Source organism: Pygocentrus nattereri, chromosome 11, assembly GCF_015220715.1.
Source record: "Pygocentrus nattereri isolate fPygNat1 chromosome 11, fPygNat1.pri, whole genome shotgun sequence".
Lineage (NCBI taxonomy): Eukaryota > Metazoa > Chordata > Actinopteri > Characiformes > Serrasalmidae > Pygocentrus > Pygocentrus nattereri.
Genome location: NC_051221.1, coordinates 27743660 through 27766970, shown reverse-complemented (window position 1 = coordinate 27766970; position 23311 = coordinate 27743660). Strand labels below are relative to the sequence as shown.

Below are 23311 nucleotides of genomic sequence, written 5' to 3'. Positions count from 1 at the left end.
CATGTGTTGTATTGTTGTTGAGTGCTACACACACTCAGGACATACATTTTTTTTTGTATAAAAAAGTTGTAAGTTCATTACTTTCATTTGAAATACTTTAATCAATATATGGCAAGAATGCAATTTAAATATATTGTTTTAAATACTTTTTTAAAATTTAGAATTTGTTAAATTGTTATTTTGAAATCCCATATTTATCACTGGCCCACATAAGACATAATACATACTAACAGTGTCCTCTCCAATTCATTTTTAATATATTTATTCCTTTATTTTTAAATATTTATTAATGATTGCTTATGTAACTCTTATTATTATCTAACATATTTACACTTATTATTTTCTAACAATTGACTGTACTCTGATGTTGTGCTCTTATACCCTGTAATACTATACTATGCTCTGCACCACTCTGCTGTCCTCTACTCTGCTGTGCTCTGCTCTACTTTACTGTTTATCAGCTATTGACATGCTAATAGCAATGACCCAGAACTAAGGATGGCCTCATTCATCAGCTTTATCTTCATGTTAAAGACATGTCCCTTGAGAGAACCCAGATTAAGCATCTATTTTAGCTCATAATATTCTCTGTCTAATAATATACCTGAGTGAGAGTGTGTGTGTGTGTGTGTGTGTGTGTGGGTGGGTGGGGGGGGGGGGGGGGGGGGGGGGAATGTTGCTGTTTTACTGGAACCTGTTTTTGAACCAGGAAATTTCACCCTTTTTCATTCTGAGAAATTAATATCAGCAATGTTTTTCTTTATTTAGGAACTCTAAACCAAAACAACTGGGCCAGGAAATACCCATCATGTAACAACGCCAAACAATCACCAATAAACATCGAGGAGAGTCTAGCACAGGTCAAAGTTCAATTCCAGAAGCTAAGGTTAGAGGGCTGGGAGAAGCAGACTGATGAGTCAACCACAGTGAAGAACGATGGAAAGACAGGTGTGCTGCTACTCCATCTGAAAATGGAATTTGATAATGATATGAAGTAAAATGTAAAGATTAGAATGCTATTGCAGGAAATATCGCATAAGATGCAAGTCACAAGACTAATGACTTTATACAGGATGAACTGATACTTTTCACTACTAGTATGTTGACCTCTCTGGGTGTATTTAACAGTAAAACACTGTATACATATTACATATTACATGTGTAATGAGCTCTCTGTCTCTCTCTCTCTCTCCAGTGGCCATAGATGTGGGTGGTGAATTCTACGTGAGTGGAGGGGGATTGAGGTCCAGGTTTAAGGTGGGCCGCATCATCTTTCACTGGGGTCGCTGCAATGCCTCTTCTGATGGCTCTGAGCATGGCCTCAATGGAATAAAATTCCCCCTGGAGGTAAGAGAAAGACTTCTTTGCTCTATATTTATCCACATATACACTGTTACTTGTACTATATGTATGACATATTTCTTGTCTTGTACTACACCTGTCTTATCTAACTGAGCTTCATTTCACATGTTTAAGTTTACCAGCTCAGCCTGTGTAATAAAATGTGACTAGCTAGTGGTCTTTGTAGTCTCTGTAACGAGTTGTATAACAACATGAAACCATTAACATTATCAAAAATGACAAATGTTCATCATATTAGAGATGTGTGTTTATTTTCAACATCAAGGTAAAATTTATATTTTTGAAGATGCTAATAAATCTGTGAAACCTTAATATTGGTTGATTTTATCAGCCAGCTGATATATATCGGTACTGTCAGAACAAAACCTTGTATCTCAAAATTGGTAACTTTACAGGAGAACTAAAAAACATTCTCAACTTTGAATAAAGGTTAATAATTTTCAAGTATTGGTTTGTTCATTACAAAATTTTGGTATGTTCCTAAGGGCCATGGGCACATTTTGTAAGAAGGTTTTGTTCTGACAGGAGCAATATGCTGGGCCTTTGCTTTGCAATGTCTTCTTCGTTTGTACTAAAGTCATGTACGCTGCCCTTATGTTGTTCTATGCTTTGGTCTGAAGCCCTTGAGCAACATTCTTTCATTCTGTTCTTCTTGACTCTTGACGTTTTGGAATGTGCAGTCCTTTAATAGAGGCACACAAAACATTGAGCATTTGATAAGGTTTTGCATTGTTTATGTAATTTAAATGAGGACCTGAGATGACATTTTCCCAGAGACTTATTTTTTAATATACAGTTCCTATAAACAGTTGTATATAGGGGCATGTATAATGTGTATAAATTGTGTATAATGAGTATCAATTATGCACACAGATGCAGATATATTGTTATGAAGCCCATCATAGCTCTATTGATGCAGCCCTGATGAATGGAGGAAAAATTACGGCTCTTGCTATATTGATCGAGGTGAGTGCTAATGATTGTTTATCTGTCTGTTTGTGTGTGTGTGTGTGTGTGTGTGTGTGTGTGAGAGAGAGAGAGAGAGAGAGAATATTTGAAGACTACAATATCATTGTGCTCTTAAGTAACTGGCAGTGATTTTGCTACCATTCCTGTGGTAAATGGGGTTTGAATATTATGTAATTTAACTGTAAAGCATATAAACAGTCTGTTATACTGTAACACCACTAAGTTTCTAAAATCTGAGTTTTTCAAAAACATAGTCCGCTGCCACATTAGTTTCAATGTCACATTGTGTGTAGAAAAGTACAAAAACTGCATTCATGTTGTTTGTGATTTTAAAAACACTTAATATAGCAATACATTAATCTGTCAGTGTTTTAGCCAAATTTATAATTTCATTAACCATGAACTTCTCAGAGTCAGTTTTTCTTCCTTTAAGACATGCATACAAGACATAATGCAGTCATACACAACATGACTGAAAACACTAAATTAAAAAGTAAAAAAGAATGGTCATAGTTTTGTTGGTTAAGTTAGAAATAGAGTAAAGATGTACACACTTCAGCTTTCAGTGGTTTATTCTTATTTTGAGCTCATTTTCATGGCTTCGAAGTTGTGGGTCAATACAGTGGTACAATAGGTCTAATACATTAAAGCTATATACAGTCAGTATCCATTTTATCCATTTTTATTTTATCTATTTTTGGTTTTATTTGCCTTTGTGTTAAATAAAAAAGTTCAAATTTAGAAGCTCTCATTTTGGCCTCAGTACTGTAAGCCAGTTGATATTAAAGACTTGCTGACAACACCTTCTTCTCCCCACAGTTTAGCCTGAGGAGTGGACTGCAGATTGGGTGGAGATGGAGAGGAATAGACTTGTCATTAGAATAGTCATTAGACTTGCACAACTCTGTTACTCATGTGGGAAAATAGCATCCAGGCATCTGTGGTCTCTGGTTTCTCAGTAGCCTCTGTTCTATGTATTTTCTTATAAGCATGAGAGCATGGCCTGTATGAACATGCTACCTCTGTGGAGGAACTAGATGGTTTAGAACACACATGGCATCTCTTGGGGTATGGAGTATGCCTGTGTGAACATGTGTAGTTTGCCTGGAGAGTATACATGTTGATGAGTGTTGAGCTTGTGTAAAGATCATAATGATGGTCATCATGATGTGTTTGATAGATGTGAGATGATTAGAGAAGGTTGTTTGTTTTCCTATAAGAAAAGGTTTAGAAAAGTGATTAATGGACGGTTGCATTTTTTTGTCTTGCTGATTACTGTTGATGCTGAGGGTAATGAGACCCAGCAGTCTGAGCTAAAGTTAACAGTGGGTTTCAGAGGCAGCACACAGTAACGTGCATCCTATAGAGAAATACTGTACAGCAAAATTGAGACTGCTGTCCTTAAGTATTGATAGTATACTGTGGCCCCCAAAAATATTTGGACATTTGACACTTAATAATGGTTCAAGTTTGTTGTGTAAGGAAACAAACCAGGTGCCATTTATTTTAAACAGAACATTCCAAGACTGTAATTAACCTTTTCACAAACTAATCTTTCAAATGGTAGCTGGTATGTTTCAGGTCATTATAGTTATGCAATTTTTTTTGCAGACTTCTACAGGTTTGCATCGAAAATTACTTTGAACTCTTTTGAGTTCAAAGGAACTCTTCATAATTCCATCAATAATTACAAACCCACCAACACCACTGTAAAACAAACAGCCAAAGACTTTAACATTTTCACTTCTGTGCTTTACAGCAGTCTGGTTAAAATTCTTCTTCAGGCTTTTTCAACATAGAGTCTACCATTAATTTGATGTTGTGCTAAAGGATTCTAAAACTACTATTATTTTCTTAAATATCTCAAAAGAATCAAAAAAGCCAAAAGGGTAACCAACCCCTTAAAGTTCACCAGTGACTAAGTGGTTTAAGTGGCCAAATAGTTTTTAGGGCCGCTGTATATCACTGGTATAAGAAAACCTTTTGAAATCAGCTATAAAGTTTTGATATGGCAGCAGCAGTTTGGTATTATTATAACTGAATTTAGAACATTTTTTGCACAGTTTGTATTGTTTGCCCATGTTTTTATAAAAAAGCTCAATTTTGAGTCTTCTTTTTTGGCCTCTAGTTTAAGACACTTGTAAGCCAGCTGGTGTAAGATGAGAAAAAAAAATTATGTTCCGAGGTCTTGATATGACAGAGACAATATGATGTTACTGTATTATATAAAACATTTTGAAGTGTCTTATCTCCCTCTCTCACAGACAAGTGTTGAGGATAATGAAAACTATGCAGCCATCATTGATGCAGTCAACAGTGTCAGCAGACATGGTATGTACATTTTAACTTAAAATGATGTTGTGGTACTTAATGGAGCCTCAAATGTGCAGTCCTGGGAAATAAAAGATGAGCTAACATTGTCAAATGTATTGAAGCGTAACTTCCCTCATGCTTAGATCAGCCAAATCCTCAGAAGCCTCATTATGTTGGCTAGGGAGATCATTCAGAAGCCACATCATATATACCATGACCTTCATCTCATGTGATCTGCTACTCATCAAACAATACTCCACCATGAATTATGTACTTAGGAAAAATGACACCAAGCGATTATGTGCCTTCTTTTATTCAGGGAAGACTGGCAGTATATCTCCATTTACCCTGCAAGGCCTCCTGCCCAACTCCACTGAGAAGTACTTCATCTATAACGGATCTCTCACCTCCCCTCCCTGCTCTGAGACCGTAGAGTGGATTGTGTTTAAGAATACTGTGGCCATCTCTGAGGCACAGGTGAGCACAACACACTTCACTAATAGGGTTTTCTCAATGTCACATATTTCCCACAATAGTAGAATGTAAGGATTTAGGGCCACTGCAGCAAACCCAGGATGACCGATGAGGCAGTGTAGGACCCCAATCTGGTCACATCTATGAACAACCTGTTTGGTACAATATAGTCTCCCTATTATACTTCTGTGCTGGCAACTTGCTTAAAGCTAGGTTGTGATTCTAATGCTAGACAATGCTAGATAATGGCTACAAAGGTTGGATTAGCTTTTTTTCTGCATTAACCTTTAACATACCTTGTCCACATACCTAATGTAAATGTGCTCAACAAGTTACAGATTTTTACAGTGGCCACAAGTGCACCTGTATAGAAGGAAATGATACCCTAGTGGCCTAATAGAAGTATGCTTTTCATAGTGTGAATTAAACTGAATGAGACTAAAAAATCCGCTTTATTCATTCAGGAATTCAGTGCATCTAAGAAACAGGCCTTGGGTTTTATCGAATATGGATCTTGCTAAACAGATAATGTGGTAGTGGAGAAAAATCGTCAAACTCGTGAAACCTCTCAGTTGCAGAAGTGCTTTTTGAGTCTGTCACTCTACATATTTTCTGGTAGCTAACGTTAGCTTTAAAAACACATCAGCTCAGGCTGCTTGGGTGAGCACAAAACCTATTGTGAGAACTGTGTAATGCTTTAAGGCACCATCTCACTCTAGCTAGATATAAGAAGCTAGCTTGGTATTCCAGGTATGAACGTAATGGCAGAGGCTTACTCATTGGCAAGAACTAAAAGAGATAAAATGACATGGTTTTTCTTCTGATGTTCTTTTCTGGTGTTGTGCCAAACTCCATCTCGCTGGCAGAATCTGATTCCCCTTCAGGTGCACATGCATCATGCAGGCATAGGGACGCTACAGATTACGCTCGCGATTTCAGTTATTTACACATAATCAAATTGCGAGTGTAATATCTAGAATCCATATGTCTCTGTGACGCATGTGCACAGAAAGGTGAGTTGGATGTCTTCAGCTTTTCTTAAAGCATGATTTGTATTTATGACAGTGGTGTAAAAGTGAAAAAACACTCTGCAACTGTAGGGGGACTCCAAGACCAAAAAATACGAGTTCTTGCATAATGCTGCTTTAATGACTGTTTTGACTAGAAATTAAATAAATGATGGTTAGTCTTTAGAATTTTGCACAGTACTATGCAGTTCTTTTAAGAATGCATTAAAAAATGACCTTTACCATTGGGTAACAGTTTCAACATGCCAGATCAACAGATAACATTGTAGATTTACCTTACCTTATATATATACATTATACTGTGAAGATATACATTGATTGTATGTTTTGTAGATTTTTTGCATAAGTATGTGTGTCTGTGGGTGTATGTTTGTGTGTTAATGAGCGAGTGTTTGTTATGTGTTAGTCAGCCTTTAAAACGTCCGCGTTATGAAGCCAGTAATTTTGATTCACCTGCTGACAGTTTGACAGGCTCTTGTTTATGTGGAAACTGCCTTGTGAACCTGTTTTTTTGGCCAACAGTTCATGTCCCCTTTCAAAGCAATTTATTACTATTACTAAAATACATAGTAAAAACCATAAAAGCTGCAGGTTATACTTCAGTTGTGTGCCTTGATTATAAGCTAAATATTTATTGCAAGTCAGATGATCAGATAATGCATAACGTTTACTTTTCATAGACATGTTGTTGTAATGAATTAATTTATCCATTTTTTCCTGATTCTTTTTTTCAAATGTTTGAAAAAACCTTCACACTGTAACTCTCTGTATGGCAACTGATTCACTGGCTTTCAGACAACATAAAAGCTACTGTGTTTGAACCTTTTTGTTTGAAACAGTTAACGTGACATCAGCGTGTCTAACATTCAAAAGCACACTGTCATTAAGCCGGAATGGGAGTAAGCGAGGGTAAGGTTACCCACATCAAAAGGGTGTGAATACTTAAAGACTTTTTCTTCTGTTTGTCATTTAGACCTTAGGCTATTCCCCTTAAGTAAGTTACACGTAGACACAGGGTGTTGTTGAATGAGATGATTGCTGAATGCCTGAAAGCTTTAGGAAGAAGAAAGGCAAATACAGGTGGTCTGGCTCATTCAAAACTAACACAGTAGCACACAATGTCACAGACTTTGTCTCCAGCACATTAGCTCCAGAGCAGACTGGAAGTCTGAGTACAATGGACAATGTTCTTGATGCATGTTATGAATTAGGAAAAGTCAATGCTTAAACAGGTCAAGTCAAGCAGGGCCTATTTTAAACACACAGCTTTCACCTTATTTTCTGTTTATCCTTTTTGGTACTTTTGTTGACAATTTGTCATGTACTTTTTAAACACAAAAGTACTCAAATGGTTGTGAAATCCTAGATCCAAACATGTTAATATTAAAAAATACCTTTGCCTCCTAAAAGGTCAGGTGGAGTAATACACCAACAGCATTGTTTATGAATTGTAGTATACACTGTGGAAAATGGCCCCAAACCATTTAACCATTTTACTAGTTCAGGAAAAAATGCTAACCCCCAACCTCAAATATAGTCAGTCAACCAACATATGTTTGGTATCTTTAGTTTTATACTGGAGCTGCAAGGCTAAAGTGGCTTCCAAGTAATGCATGTTTATAGCTTACATGCACTGTGCAAACTGTGAGCCTAAATCGTAACACACTTACCTCAAGCAATGTCAAGTTGTTAAGTAATCTCAAACAGACTTATGTGGTTTCTGCCATTGTATGACATACTGTTAGCTATAAAACCAGAAAACATAAGTTGCAGCACCAAAAACAGCACTAAGCCATCTTGAAATCTGAATTTTGAATTTTGTCATTGTATTACATTTTTAGATGTGCAACATGCAGTACTATGGAAATGTCAGAGACCACCAGGAGATATTTCTGAAGAGATATAAGATAAGGAACACACATAAAAATTAAAAGTCAAAGGAAAATAAGCTAAAAAAAAAAAAAAAAAAATTATTAAAAGATACAGAGAAAATGGAACATCTAACAAGACCTGGCAGACCACCAAAACTGTGACTATCAGGTAAATTGTGGTTAAACCTAGGATTTTTGAGAATATTAAGCACAGCTCTTGCTTCAGATCTGAAAAAATCTACTGGTATTTCTGTCCATCCTTCCACTGTGAGAAGACAACTCAGTGCTATGCATCTAAAATATGTATCTGGAAATAAATGAGAAGAAAATTTGTCAATTAAGATGCTGCTGGAGTTCTCAGAACAGTTAATTGAGCACCCGATTCAAGACCTCAACATGACCAAATGTGTTTGCGATTACAGTTCAAAAACTGAACTTTATAGGTGTTTTAGAATGTTCTTTGAAAACCTGAAAGCAGGTCAAAAAAAAAGTAAGCTTTAATAAAAGCAGAGTTGATACACTAAATTCTAACAATGTAGATTTTATGTTTAGTTATTGAGGTATTTGAGTTACTTTCAGTTTTGACTGCAAGTTAAATATAGTGCAGAGTAATCTCTACTTCTGCACAGTACTTTATTGAACCATGTAGTTTGCACAATGCTAATTGGTCTGGTATAAGCTTTGATAACTTTTTAGCTCCAGTACAAGAAGCAAACGTCTGACACCAAACATGTCTTGACTTGTTGGCTACATTTGACACCTAAGACACTCCTTTTAAAACTGGTTAAATGGCAGATCAACTGTATTTGGCACTGCACAGCTGAAAAATCTTTATGTCCAACTTGTGATTCAAAGATGATTATTAAAGTTTCAGGCTTGCATTATGTTTCAAAATCTTTTGGTTCCAGGTGAGCTGTTTCTTGGTGGTTAGTTACTAGACCTCTACAGAAAGACTCTGCTAAAAGAAATCCTTTATAGAGACAATCTGTTGGTCGTACCTTGAGTTACTTTTATATATTAGACTTAAATGCCTATAACTAATGATACTTTCACAGAATTCGTCCGGTGTCTCATATGTCTTCTGAATAGTTCTAATTGTTCTGACTGTGTATGTCTTGCTGGTACAGTTGGAGATGTTCTGTGAGGTGATGACCATGCAGCAGGTTGGCTATGTGATGCTGATGGACTACCTCCAGAACAACTACAGAGAACAGCAGTCTCAGTTTATGGGTCAGGTCTTCTCTTCATACACCGGCACTGAAGAGCTCCTCACACCAAGTATGTACTGTTCCACTCATGCACGTACATGTTTTCAGTACATTTTACATTGGGCTCTTTATTTTATACAAACTTGACAGTTGAAAGTAAGTTATCTCCTAAGAACTGAGAATGAAAACGTGACACATTTAACACTTCCCAATTAATAAAGTTTCTATTTTCATAGTTAGTCTGTCCTTAAGGCTTTCAGCTTTTCTCTATGAACAGAATGAACTGTTTGACCTATTTTTAAGCAGTTGGCAACATTGTATCTTGACAATGTCTTGACCTTCTTACATTTCTCTTACACATTGATTGATTAAATAAGGTTCTTTAGAGTGCTGTATTTGTCATGTTTTTATTTTCATTAAATTACATTTTCAACAATTTCCACAAACTGAAAACATTATACTATTACCAGTAAACACATTCAGAGATTAACTTTTTCAGTGGAATAGATTGTTCAGTCACTAGTGCTCCAGTACAGTTTATGGGAAGAGCGTCCTATTAGCCTCATTGTAAGAATCAGTGTGTAGTTTGGGTTGTATTAGTATCCATGTTGTAGACTGGTCTCCCTTCAGTGTTTTCACACCAGAGAGAGGAAAAAAAACAGCTGTTAGCATAGCAGTGTCCTATTTTACACATGTCTGCTGCAGGACTCAGTGAAGCGTGGGTGACTCTTCACAAATGTCAAAAGAAAAGAACCTGTATTTAAATGGTGAACATGGTGAACTCAATGTGTTCTTCATCTCTTCTGTCAAACATGTGATGACTGTCTGGAAAAGTTACTTATGAAGTTCCTTAATAACAAAAACACTGCTTGCTTTTAACATGATGAAGTTGAAATGCTCTTCTAGAATGTGATTAGACTGTTAGATCTTTGAATAGTCATGCTAACAGGATATGTCGGCATAAATACATATGACCTAATTTCTGTACTGCAGTGTTTATGCAGTTTCTTTGCTTTATTTAGGGACATTTTTTCTCATTGTTGGATTTACTTTTGTGTATCAGTGAGTGAATGTGTCTGACTGTGCTGAACCAGTTTGTAGTCTTTTCAGTGTGCTCTATTGAGGCTGGGTCTTATAGTAGCATGAAGAAAGATAAAAACACTACAATCAGCAGTTGGCCTCAGTGTGCTATCTCTGTCTGTTAAAAACTAGACATCAAAAAGTCAACTATGGATTATTCAATTTTAAAATGTTTTGGGAGCAATGAGAAGCTCCCAACTTCAAGGTATAGTAGTAATAAACATGATTTAGTATTTTTAGAAATTGTCTTGTCAAATAACTATAAATTGCTATTTCATCAGTGAGATTCTATTTTCAAATGTAATGCATTCTGCAAATTAATGTAATTATAGGTTAATGCTCCATTTAAGCTTTTCTGATAATTTCTTAATTATAGAATCAGCTACAGCTCAGTTCATCTTCAAAGAATTCATATTTTTACAGTGTACTACATGCATATATCTGCATCAATGATTTTATATTATTGAACTAAATGTTTTTTATCTAAAGTTTTGAACAGTGATTCCAGACTTGTTTAGTTGTCACAGCTAGTTGCCCTGAGGCCTGTATAGGTTAGATTTGATTATTAATTAGATTAAGAATTTTAATTCTATGAAGTAGCCAAGATTTTATTTTAATACAGTCTTAAAATGCCAGTTTTTTTTTTTTTTACATGAAGGGTGTCTTTATTTGTGTGTTTAGGTTATTTGTATGTTTTTTTTTTTTTGTTTTTTTTTTACAATTTGCTAAACAGCTAGGACTTCTTTCAATAGTTTTGCGCTTTTAGTTTTCAATTAATTTTAGGATGAAGACCATTACACGAAACTTTCAAAGCGATTTATTGTGCAGCCACATTCTGCCCTCTGGTGTTGAAAGTGGATGTTACATCTACTAATCATCCCGTCTGTGTTTTTAGGTGTTTTAGGTGTTTTTAGGTGTTTTTGCATCAGTTATCAGAGTTTAGTAACCTCCACAGTTTAGTAAATATGTTAACAGCTTTAAAAGTAACAGAACAAATCAGCATTTTTGTTAGCGTAATTGGTGGATCAGTCTAATCTGCTTTAATCTGGTCCTATCAGTGTGTCTGAGTGCTGTTTTTTTGGAGGTTCTTAGTCTCAGACACTGAGCACAGATGGTGAAGAATGCCCCCACCCATGGTAAGGTCATCATGTGCTAGGACCAACAAAGAGTGAATGAGGGAAATGAATGAAAAACACATCCTGTTTGTATGAATCTGTTAAAATGACATTCTGCAGAATTTATATGCATGTAAAAAAATAATGTATTAATCACATTAAATTTGATGGATTTCAGTTCAAGACAGCTTTTAACCCAAGATCCATGTTATTTTTTATTTTAAAAATCCATAGAAAACACTGCAGCAAAACCAAAACAATGGGCAAATTTGTTTTTGCAATATAATTAATCTGTTATTGATTTTTAAATGATGTTGCTAAAAGTGTGTCTGTCTTTTGCAGTTTGTAGCTCTGAGCCAGAGAACGTGCAAGCATATCCGCACAACTACACAAGTCTTCTAGTAATCTGGGAAAGGCCACGGGCTGTATATGATGCGAGCATAGAGAAATACTCTGTCACCTACCAGCAGGCACGGGGAGATGACCAGCCTACACTTGAGTACCTCACTGATGGAGACCAAGATGTGGTAAATGAACTACACATGAACATTGTTTGAGACTCAACTGACTAAGCTCGGCTGCTTTTTAGCTGAATTTTAACTAATTGTCTTTAGACACTGTACAATTTAAGTAATTGCAGCAAGAAATATATGTTGTTCCTGTAGCTATTACACAAGAAAAGAAAATCAACTTTAAATTATTTAGGACAGGGTAAGATAGCTACTTTCCCACATTTAAACTCACTGTATACCTGTACACTTACGCATTCGTAGAATTATCTAGTTGCCCAATCATGTGGCAGCAGTGCAGTGCATAAACTCTTGCAGATATGGACCCGCATCTTCATGTAATGTTCACATCAACCATCAGAATGGGGTAACAAATGTGATCCCAGTGAATTTGGCCATGGCATGATTGTTGGTGCTGGATGGGTAAGTTTATAAATGCTGATCTTCTTGGATTTTCGCGCACAACAGTCTCTAGAGTTTACTCAGAATGGTGCAGTAAGGAAAAAACTTCCAGTGAGCATCAGTTTTGCAGACAGAAACACCTTATTGATGAGAGAGATCAACATGGCCAGACTGGACTGAGCTGACCAAAATGCTGCAGTAACTCAGATAACCACTCTGTACAATTGGGCTGACCAGAAAGGCAACTAAGAATGCTTAACATGTTGAATCTTGAGGTGGATGAGCTACAACAGCTGAAGACTATTTTAGGTTCCACTGTTGACCAAGAACAGAAAGCTGAGGCTGCAGTGGGCACAGGCTCACCGAAACTGGACAGTTAAAGACTGGTCTGATGAATCTTGATATCTGTTGAGACACACAGATGGTAGGGTCAGAATTGGTGCCAACAGCATGAATCCATGGATCCAACCTGCCTTGTGTCATCAGATGCTGGTCTAGGTGATGTAATGGTGTGGGAAATTATTCCTTTAGGGTTGTTAATATCAGTTAATCATTACTTGAATGCCACAACCTATTTCAGTATTGTTGTTGACCATGTACATCCTTTCATGCCACAATTCACCATCTTCTAATGGCTACCTCCAGCATGATAATGCAGCATGTCACAAAGCAAAAGTCATTTCAAACTGGTTTCATGAACATGACAGTGAGTTCAGTGTTCTTCAGTGGCTTTCTCAGTCAATGGATCTGAATCCAATAGAACATCTTAGAGATGTGGTAGACCTAATTATTGAGTCGGATATGTGATGTTAATATGTAAAGACATATGACATATTCAAAAAAACTGCAGCAAAATCTGACCTGACACCTCTGACTTATTATTTCAGGGTTTACAGGGTATTTTGCGACAGCACACAGACACCATATTTTAGCCTGTTTTGTTTCTCCTGACTCAGTAATGCTACTTCTTTCAACTTTAATAAAAAATCTTGCATGGTGCATCTTTTATATTAAGCTTATTTCAGTGTTTGGAGGACAATATACTTTCTTCACTCATGCAATAATAACAGCACTATTGCTCAGTGATAAAGCAGATAATACATAGACCTGCTATACTTTTATGTCCCCCACCTTTTTACAGGGAGCCATCATCCAGGACCTGGCAGCTAACACTAGCTACATGGTGCAGGTGGTGGCCGTGTGCAATAATGGTCTTTATGGCCGCACAAGTGAGCAGCTGATAGTGGACATGCCCGTGAATGACCCTGGTAAGACCACTCGCGCCCGCCGTCCTCGTCTTCGTGGAAACTGAGTTGTCATACTTTTAGTTTTGTAACACTGAAAACTAGGTATAGCCACAATATTCAGATGCTTCATACTGTAGGTTGATCCTTTGCAAACCAGTTCCTTGTGTAGATAATGGCATGGTGTTTGGAAAGACCAGTGCTAGTTAGCATGGTGAATAAAGTACAGTCACTCATATTTTAAATGTGTCTCACTTGGATGACATAGCCACAGAGGTGCACTGTATTTTGTTGCAGGCAGGCTTATATAGGTTTTTATTAACAACATCCATTATTACAACAAATTCCTGTGTGTCAGTGTGTATCTATAGAATAAGAATCTGAGAATTTAAGAATTTACTTTTCACTTGTAGACAAGTTTCAGTTTAATAAAATAGGACCAAGTCCTTTTAAAATTTGTGGAAATTACCACTGAGATTAAATTGCACTAATTGTTCAGTAGCTACTCAAATGCATAGTAAATCACCACTGTCAAGCTAATTATGTGCCATGATTTCAGAAAACTACTAGACTTGTTTATTTTCTCTTCATTTTGAAGGAGGACGCCCTCTGCTGATTTTTATTAGTCCTGAATTTTTTTGGTCAAGTGTCAAACAAAGCTTTCTTCTTGATAAAAATGTCTTTGACATCTTTGTCCCTTTCCCTTGATATCTCGTTCATCTGCTTTTGTTCCTCCTCTATGTGCTTTCCAACTGCTCTTCTTTTTGAACAATAACCTTAATATTTCAAGTGCACATGCCAGTATACTGTATATTTCTTGGCCTCTTTCAAATTTTTATGTTTTTAATCAATTTGTAAATGCTTTTCAATGCTTTCTATACATTTTTACTCTTGAGAGACAACTTGACATTTTTCTCATAGTAGTATACTTGGTGTATATTTGTTAACTGAAATGTTGGGATTCTGTATTTTTGGTATTTATAATAAACTAACCTGTATTGCATAAAATCATTTGCATCATATGTCAATGTCTATGAATGTGTGTGTTCCTATTTCTAAAACTGTGCACACTTGGTATTCTGTGAAATAAGTGACTAAAAAGAATATTTTTGTCAGTGAAATATACCATCGCTGTTACACCTGCAAATCAGAGCAATCGTTTATGGTTCACTGTCTTTTTGTATTAGATCCACATTCAGCACGCCCTTTACGCATATTATACTGACCCTTAAAAAAACTTGCTTTACAAATTATTCTGGTGCCTGCATCATGACAATGCTGGAGTCATTTCTGCATTTTGTGTCATTGAGTTGCTCCCACCTGGCAGGTAAGATTCAGTTAGAGTCTACAATATCTCTGCTTGTGTGTGGGGAGCCACTCTGGTGCATGAGAGTGCCCGATATCCCCTGTGCTGTTGTTTTCTGTGGTCATTATAAACCTGACATCTGACCTGGACCTACTGTTTGTTTTGCTGTGTGACCTGAAATGCCTGACGTGCTGGTGTGGAGTACTTCCCCCTCCTTTTCTTCAGCAGACCTTCTTACCTACTGTTTGAACCAACATCAGCTATTCAGAGTTCTGCACAATGAAACTGACATATAAACTTTTACTGTGTGTCTTAGGCATTATAATCTGTGTCTAGGTTGTAGGTACATACACTCAATTTCATAATGCAACAATAAGAGGCTTAGTTGTCTGTTACTTTACATCTTTTGGCTGATGTGTGAGAGCTCTGTCCACACTCTCTTTTAATTTTTGTATTGTATTTTTGCCTTTCTTTCAGAAACAGACCCTGATCCTGATCCTTCTGAAATTGAAGAAGAGGTAACTATGAAAGTTCTTACTTAACATTGCTTTACATTATAAGCAATCTGATCATTTCCTTATCTAAATTAAGAATAGTAGCTTAATCTAACACTGACGAACTGCTACCTTATCTGTTTTTTCCTCTGTTTTTCTCACAGGAGGAGTATCAACCTAACCCTTTTTTGGTCAGACAGGACTTGAATCAGGCACCAATTCAAATCACTACGACCTGGCCCACATTTACTTCAGTAGACCCTCCTGTGCCTCCTGTCTTTGGTGTAACAACAACCATACCGTCCACTGGAACCACAGTGCAAAACACTCCCCCATCTTCCCACATGACCACTATCACAACTTTCATGACAGATTTAGTCACTTCTGAATCAGAATACAGTGGCAGCACGGCACTGACAAATGTACTCACTTCTGACTCACTTTACAGTGGCAGTACAGCACCAAGTATGACCTCAGAGAGTGAGGATGGCAGTTATAGTGTTGTAGGTCCTACAGTGGAAACAGTCACCCCTGATGCAGAATCTACATCATCCTCAGCTACAACTGAAGGGGAGGTCACTGTCTCAGATGGCTATGGGCAGAACATAGTTGCAGTTACTACAGTTGTGCCCCTCTCTGAAAGCCCTGCAACAGTAATCCCCTCCCTCCTCCCCCCGGAGGTCTCATTGCAGACTACAACTCCCAGCGTGTCTTTCCTAACCACTGCTGCCTTCAGTGCTGTCCTCTTGCAGACCACTCAGCCAATGTTCAAGGGTGAGAGCTCCCCCTCTGCACCTTCTGTATCTGACCCATTGCATGCCAGTCCTGTGTCACTCCCCTCCTCTAGTGCTATGTTGTATGAGTCTGCGTCCATCTCTGACTGGGATGCCCCATACTCTATCGCTATCCCAGTGGTGTCCGATGGGCAGCCATCTGTCACATCCTTCCCTTCCTACCCCACCCAGTCCTCCTCCAGTTATGTGTCTCGTTGGGCTGCGGAATCTGTCTCTAGTGGTGGTTGTGGTGATGATGATGGTGATGATGGTGACGTATTGTCTGGGTCGACTTCTAGTGCCCCCCTCTGTAGCAGTTCAGGTACTGTCCCTCTACAAACTTTGCCTGACTTGGTTGACTCTGTGCTCTCAGAGTCGTCTGAACAGACTCACCTCTCTAAGCCTCGCAGCACTGTCTCATCTCTGCAGCCTTCACTTGCCTTTTCTAGTGACTACTCTTTGGTGACAGATGTTTCTGACTTTAGCACTTTACTCTCAGGTACCACTGGAAACTCTGGCATACTAGTGGAGCTGGCAAAGTCTTCTTCAGTAGCTCTAGCTATCAGCCAAGATCACGATGGCCCTTGCATTCACTGTCTCAGTTCCACCTCTCTGCATGCCTCTCCTCTCTTCTTGAAGCCTTCATCTACTTGGGAACACCTTTCAGGTGACCTGTCTAGCCTGGTAGATCTCCATTTATTTCTGTCTTCTTCCACTATGGGGACTTCCACATTATGCAGTGCAGTAGACTGGGACATCTATGCTGGGGCTCCTCTGTCTTCTGCCGAGCCTTCTAGTGACCTACACTTCTCTATTACAGCAACTGGTGGCACCATAATCAGTGAAAGTGTCTCTACTTCTTTGGAACCTACCACTTTGTGGCCTAACTCCAGTCCAGAGACTGTTTCCTCCATGCCCACCCACTCTGCTGAAGGTCCTGTGGACAGCAGTGCCTCAGGCTGGGTGGTGGACCAGGACTGGGGCCAGACTTCAGGATCTGGAGACTGGAGTTCTGCTCCTTCCACATTATCTGCGGTCCCCACTGAAGCCCTACCTGAGGAGCTAGAGGAGGTGCACTCCTCATCCTTCTACTTTGAGAACGAGAGCGTGATGGAAAGCGAGTCAAAAACAAGCATCATTGCTGTCCACCCCAGCCCACCCTGGGCTCTCGGAGGTGTGGAGGAAGAGAGTGGCTCAGGCGAGAACCTTACGGATAATGAGACGTCTTCAGATTTTAGTATCCCAGAGCGAGGGGACAAAGACTCAGAGGAAGAGCTGGTGGCAGGTAAAACTTCACACTGCTGCCGTCATCTCTGCTCCTCAAGAGGCTCCATTGGAGCCAGTTGGATTAGAATCAACTTTCTTCCTAATTTCTGAAGAAATGAAATCTCTTCTAGCCAAAAGGATGACTAATAACCCATAAGTGTCTGTGCCTCCAAACCAAAATTTCCCATCAAAAGCATTCTATGTAACATAATAGCACATGCCAGGGAAGTTTTGGAGGGTTTGATAGTGTTGGCATCATCTAACAATATTACAACTAATGACATGATCTCTGTAATTGTTTCGCTCTATCTTCAGTCTAACGCTCTAGCCATCTAAACCTAAGAGTCCCACAGCCATCATCACACTGCTTGCGTTAATCCCTAACCCTCTGTGTTGGTCTGTGTGCTTTCCTTCTACAATATCCACAAGCATGCACTTCTAGATGCTGATGTCATAAAACCAGAAAGGCTTGACTGATATGTGTTTTAAAAAGCTGGATGGTAAAACTAGTGTTAATCTTCTGAGGTTTTGCAACAGATATGAGCTCAAATTTCTCAGTGTTAAATTGACCCTTTATGTTACTTCCACATCTTGTTAATCACTCATAACAGTCATAACCGTGTTCACCTCTAGGTTTTCTCTCACTCTAGTGGCTTGTTATATGTACCTGGCCTACCAAGCTTTGTCCAATAGAGGGTAGCAGAGATCCTGCTCTGGCACCTCAATATGTGACAGCTGGTGCCATTGTATTTGGGTTGTACTGACAGGGCCATATCATTCTTAGGTTAGTTCCTAATCTCTCAAAAGTCTGTCTGCTATAAATCATGACCTGTGAACTAGCCAGCCTCATAATGCAGGATTTTCTGTAAACTGTATCCTAATGTGAGAGATTAAGCATATAATTATGGGAATTTTATGGACAGCAGGCATATTGCAAGAGATTAATATGAATATAATATTCTGAGACACTAAGAGTTGGACACTACATTTGAAATGTAAATTACACTTGAAGGAACAAAAGAACTCACAAAAGAAAACAAGTTGTTTTGAGGGAGCTTTAAGCAATGAAACTAATAAACTCTCAGACCCTGTTCACACTTGGCATTAATATGCAACCTGGATGATCTGGTCTTAAGTGGACAACGCTAAGTGCAGTGGGGACGGGGTACAATGTGTCTTGGAGACACATTGTGGTCCAATCACTGAAACCAATCACTGAAACCACCTTCAAAAGTGGATGCATATGATCATAAGATTTACACTGTGAATGCTACCTTAATCAGCAGCATCATAACAGCAGAGACAAAAGCAGCTGAGTAGATTCATTTTTCATCTCCTCTGTTGTTTGTTTGCATTAGCATTAGCAGTTCATGTGGTCTAGATATTTGTAACGACACTTTCATTTACATGACAATGGACTCACAGTACTTTTTTGTCTGACAATAAATGCACCAAGAATCTACTCACTTTCTCCAGTCACAAAATCTGACCACTGGAGACGTGTTCAAGATACAGGGAAATGCCAGGTGTAAATGGCTACACGTCTCATTGTCCACTTATGATCAGATCGCCAACGGATGCTAACAACAAGTGTGAACAAAGCCTTAGAGCATTCTACAACACCAGGCATGTTTTTTTGCTTTAGTTTTAATCGCATCTCAATGGGAAGATCATGCTTGCTCCATACAGATGCATGCTTATTTTTGTGTCATCGTCATCATCATTAAACACTGAAGAATCGCTAACTTCCCTTTTATCTATGGTTTTATATTATACTAGTATACATTGCAGTGAGGGAGAGATTTTTAAATCAAGAGGTTATTTTGCTTAAGCTAAGAGGTAAGTCGGATTTCTTGGCTTATTCTTTTAATTTAAACCTAATCCTGTCTTCCACTGGTTTGCAAACGACAATGCCATAGTATGAACAAGTAAGCTCTATTTTGCCTGTAAGTGGTTTGAAAGTATTTTGCCATTGAGCTTTTTTGGTCTGATAGTAAACTGTGTGCATTAACTATAAAAAAATAGATATTCAGTGCTGTGCAAAAGTCAGAGACTAGCCTTCATTTATTTCCTTTCCAATCAAAATTACCATTTAGTGCACATTATATGTTTTTCAGCATCAGGAAAAGGCAGAAAACATATATTTAACAGAAAATTACACAAAAGCCTCAACAAATAAATATAATATCTTTTTGTCAGTATTTGTTTTGTCAACTCTTAGCCTTTATTGCAGCTTCCATTCTTTTCAGGAGACTTGCTTCTTTTTGTAAAGAAATCTGCAGGGATATTTTTCCACACTTCCAAAGTTCAGTCTTAGAAGTTGGTTGCATTTTCTGCTTCTCAAAATCCAAGTAATCTCAGCCACTTAGTGATGTTGAGATCTGGACATTGGTGTGGTCAGTCCATTGTTCTAAGAACACCAGCAGCTGCACATCCTTTCAGACCGTGTTGAGTTCCCTTCTCGCAGTGGAAGCATGGACCAAAACAGCTGTGGATTTTTTCAGATCTGAAACAGATTCTGAAGCTTGATTTTCTCTCAAAGATGAAAGATTTATACGCTGATGGTGACCGTTTTGAAGGTCTACAAGGTCTTGCACAGTTGTTAGAGGTCACATTTTCTTTGTGTCCTATAATACATTTTTGAACTGCTGTTTATTATTATTATTATTTTTCCCCTGAAAAATGAATAGCATGCATTTTTTCTGGAAAGAATTCAATAAATAAAGGGTGATCTCTGACTTTTGCATAGTGCATGTAAATTCTTTTTAATTTAATCTTTTTTAAATGAGTGATGAGTGTTGTTTCATGTGCCTCCCCAACACAGCCATATGACTGCAATTGGAGTATGTTATGCTGTAACATAAATCAGTGCTCTCATATCAGCATTTCTCTTGCTTGTAGATGCCAGTAACAGTAGTCATGAGTCACGCGTGGGTCTGGTAGGCAGCGTGGAGCGTCAGAGGAAAGCTGTGGTTCCTCTGGCTGTTGTTTCTACCCTCACTTTCCTGTGTCTTATAATACTGATTGGCATTCTCATCTATTGGAGGTGAGTTCCATACACTGTGCTGTAAGCTTATTTTTATTTTTCACATACTGCATTCTGTGGACTGCATCGTTAAACTCAAACTAAATAAAAAATACAGCATTTTCAGAAGTAACATTAATTAAATTTTAGAAAAAACCTTTTTGAATTTTTAAAAATTGCTCCCCAGATGTAAGAAGTAGATTCGGCACACAGTATGGTTGGTCTGACATTCTATGACAACAAAAACAATTTCCCCAGAGACTGCTGTTGATGATGCACCTCATATTGTTATTAATCCCTAATCATAAGAGTTGTGTGTTAGGGAGGGTTTGAAAGGGGTGGAATGGAGATTCTTGTTTACAGAGGATGATGGTTTAATCTCTTTGACCCATCCTCAGTCCTGCTCCACCCTATTCACCAGTCAGAGATGCAAAAGACAAGTCACTCTGTTTGAATGATTGTATTCAATATAATCAATATTATATATATCAATATATATATCAATATTATATTGGATGATTGATTGTGTATAAATGTTTGTTTTCAGACACTTTTAGGACAAACATGCCCTGTCTTTGTAAAATAATTAGAGAAAAACAGCTAATCTTCCTTATAAGGACCAGCATATGTCCCCATTTTATGGGGGGGTGGCAAAACCATTTTGTCACTTATTTCTTCCTTTTTCCTCATTTTGTTACACAATGACTTGCAGGCTGCCTTTTACATTGTATGAATGTATCACAAATTATTATTACATATATAACATACAATACAGTAAAATTAAATACCCTTTTCACTTATTTTTAATAAGGGTAGCCTTTCAGAGTTTTGTTATAAAAGCAGTCATTTTTTATGGTTGCTGAAGTTTCAAAAATTACATTCTGTATTATTTATAGTTACCTATAAATCATGTGGGATATATGAGTGTGTGGCCCCAGGCCCTGACATTGTACACAAACAAATTTATATGTGCTTTTGACCAACACCCAGAAGTATTTGTTTTACAGGGCATAAGAAGACCATATATGCATATGACTAAAACTGTGAACCTTTAGCAAGGTGGTGTTAAGGTTTTAACCCTAACAAACTGAGAGGAACACGTTAAACAGACTTTTTTTCCTCTAATAATTTTTTCAACTGTGAAATAAGCAACTTTTGCAATCCCATCAAGTACATGACTGTGCTGTGTAAACAGTTCAAGCGCATAAGGCTGTACATTTCTCATCCTGCCAGGGCTCTCGGCTCATCTGTGTGTTCCTCATGCTTGACTTATGTTATTACACTGTAGGGATTGGGCCAGATTAAGTCACTAATCTTGAAGCGGGTGATTAAGTCTCTGAGATTCTGATCTGTTGTTTGCGGCCCCACGCCGGAGCGCAGGAGCAGTAGAGCCAGTGCTGAAGAAAGGGCCCGCGCTTGATTATGTCTGACAAGACCAGAGTTGTGTTGGCGTCTTGTCTGCACAGCAGTGGGTGGTGGAATTGCAGTAATACAGGGCATGTTCCACTGCGTGTTCCTCCGCACTTACATGGTGCTCATTTGGGTAGCGCACAGCTGCGCACTTGAGGCCTTCAGGACATCTTCAACTGTTAGTGATTAATCTGTGGAGACATTATTGTGATGTGTTGTTGCCTCTAATCCCTTCCAAGAAGTTGCTGTTATGGACTAACCCAAGTCCAGGTTAATCAGAATATCTTTGGGGCGATCCTGTTAAAGACTGGTTGCAGATTAGATTGAACATCTTTTTCTCTGTGTTTTAATGCTTAGAATTCATTCTCAAACATAAGGAGATGTGTTTTTTTGCATTTTGTTATTTTCAAATTTGAAAATAACAAAAAACAAAAAACAGCCTCTTCGTGGAATAACTTCTTTGGATGAATGCGCAAGAATGTGTAGCACACAGTTTTAAAAATCTTGTAGAATCACAGCTCTCCAATTTTGCTGTTTTTAGCTTGATAGAGAATATTTGTATTTGTAGTAAACCATTTCTTTCTGCTGTTGCTTCCATTTGTCAGTGAATCCTTTGAAGAGCACACCTTTTGAGTGTTTTTTTTTTATTTATACTATCTCTCCAGTTTTCTAAGTTTAGTAACATTTTGCAAAACATCTGTTTCTGTGTCCATATGCCTGTCTACTGTTAGCTTAAATTTGAAGTAATGTAGGGTGTAAGCTTTTACATGGGAGTGACTTTTTCCCTCTACAGGAAGTGCTTTCAGACTGCTCATTTCTACATAGAGGACTGCACTTCCCCCAGAGTCATATCTACCTCTCCTGCTCATCTCTTGAGTCGCACAGGTAAATCACACCTGTTGCAATGGAAAATGCAAAACAAGCTTGACGTGCTTTTTTTTTTCCCCAAATTGTTTTTACTTGCTGTCAGCAGTGTAGTTATTGACCTCTACTCCAAACATGAGGATTTTTCTAAGTCTGTGCCATGATCAAAGCATTTTAAGCTACAAAGATAGTGGGCCTGGGCCTGTCTCACAAAGCACAATCAACAGAGTTCCTGAAGTTTCAGCTTCACAAAACCTAACGAATACAACCGCGGTTAACTCGTATTATGATGGTAACAGTGTTCTCTGTCAAACCAGAACAGACACTCAAGCTGTGATTAATTCTCTTGCATGTGTACATGAGAGCACGATGTTCATGATAAACAGCCAATAGTGTGAAACGTGAAGGGGAGGTGAGCCACATGGAAAAAGCAAGGAAAACCTACAACATACATACGTTGAAATTAAGGAACTTATAATGACATAAAGCATTGGTTTGGCACTGACCCTGTGTTACTGCTTATTGGAGTAATAATTGCTATGTGCTATTGTTATATATGTCATAGAATTTGTTTCCTCTCCTGAAAAGCAGTATTGTC

At 38.0% G+C, this 23311-nt stretch overlaps 1 protein-coding gene across 5 annotated transcripts in view; it reads left to right on the top strand.

The window, feature by feature from the left end:
* ptprz1a (protein tyrosine phosphatase receptor type Z1a) overlaps nucleotides 1–23311 on the top strand; it is a 72241-nt gene that overhangs the window by 34082 nt on the left and 14848 nt on the right. For 3 of the 5 annotated variants that reach the window (XM_017713674.2, XM_017713673.2, XM_037542754.1), the window contains 12 exons: nucleotides 769–948; nucleotides 1196–1347; nucleotides 2236–2328; nucleotides 4596–4662; nucleotides 4964–5121; nucleotides 9145–9295; nucleotides 11763–11947; nucleotides 13473–13599; nucleotides 15359–15399; nucleotides 15540–17433; nucleotides 20316–20460; nucleotides 22643–22734. In XM_017713674.2, the coding sequence (XP_017569163.1) occupies nucleotides 769–948; nucleotides 1196–1347; nucleotides 2236–2328; nucleotides 4596–4662; nucleotides 4964–5121; nucleotides 9145–9295; nucleotides 11763–11947; nucleotides 13473–13599; nucleotides 15359–15399; nucleotides 15540–17433; nucleotides 20316–20460; nucleotides 22643–22734 (3285 nt within the window). The remainder of the gene's footprint in view (nucleotides 1–768; nucleotides 949–1195; nucleotides 1348–2235; nucleotides 2329–4595; nucleotides 4663–4963; nucleotides 5122–9144; nucleotides 9296–11762; nucleotides 11948–13472; nucleotides 13600–15358; nucleotides 15400–15539; nucleotides 17434–20315; nucleotides 20461–22642; nucleotides 22735–23311) is intronic. The other 2 variants (XM_017713675.2, XM_017713676.2) reach the window with 2 other exon arrangements.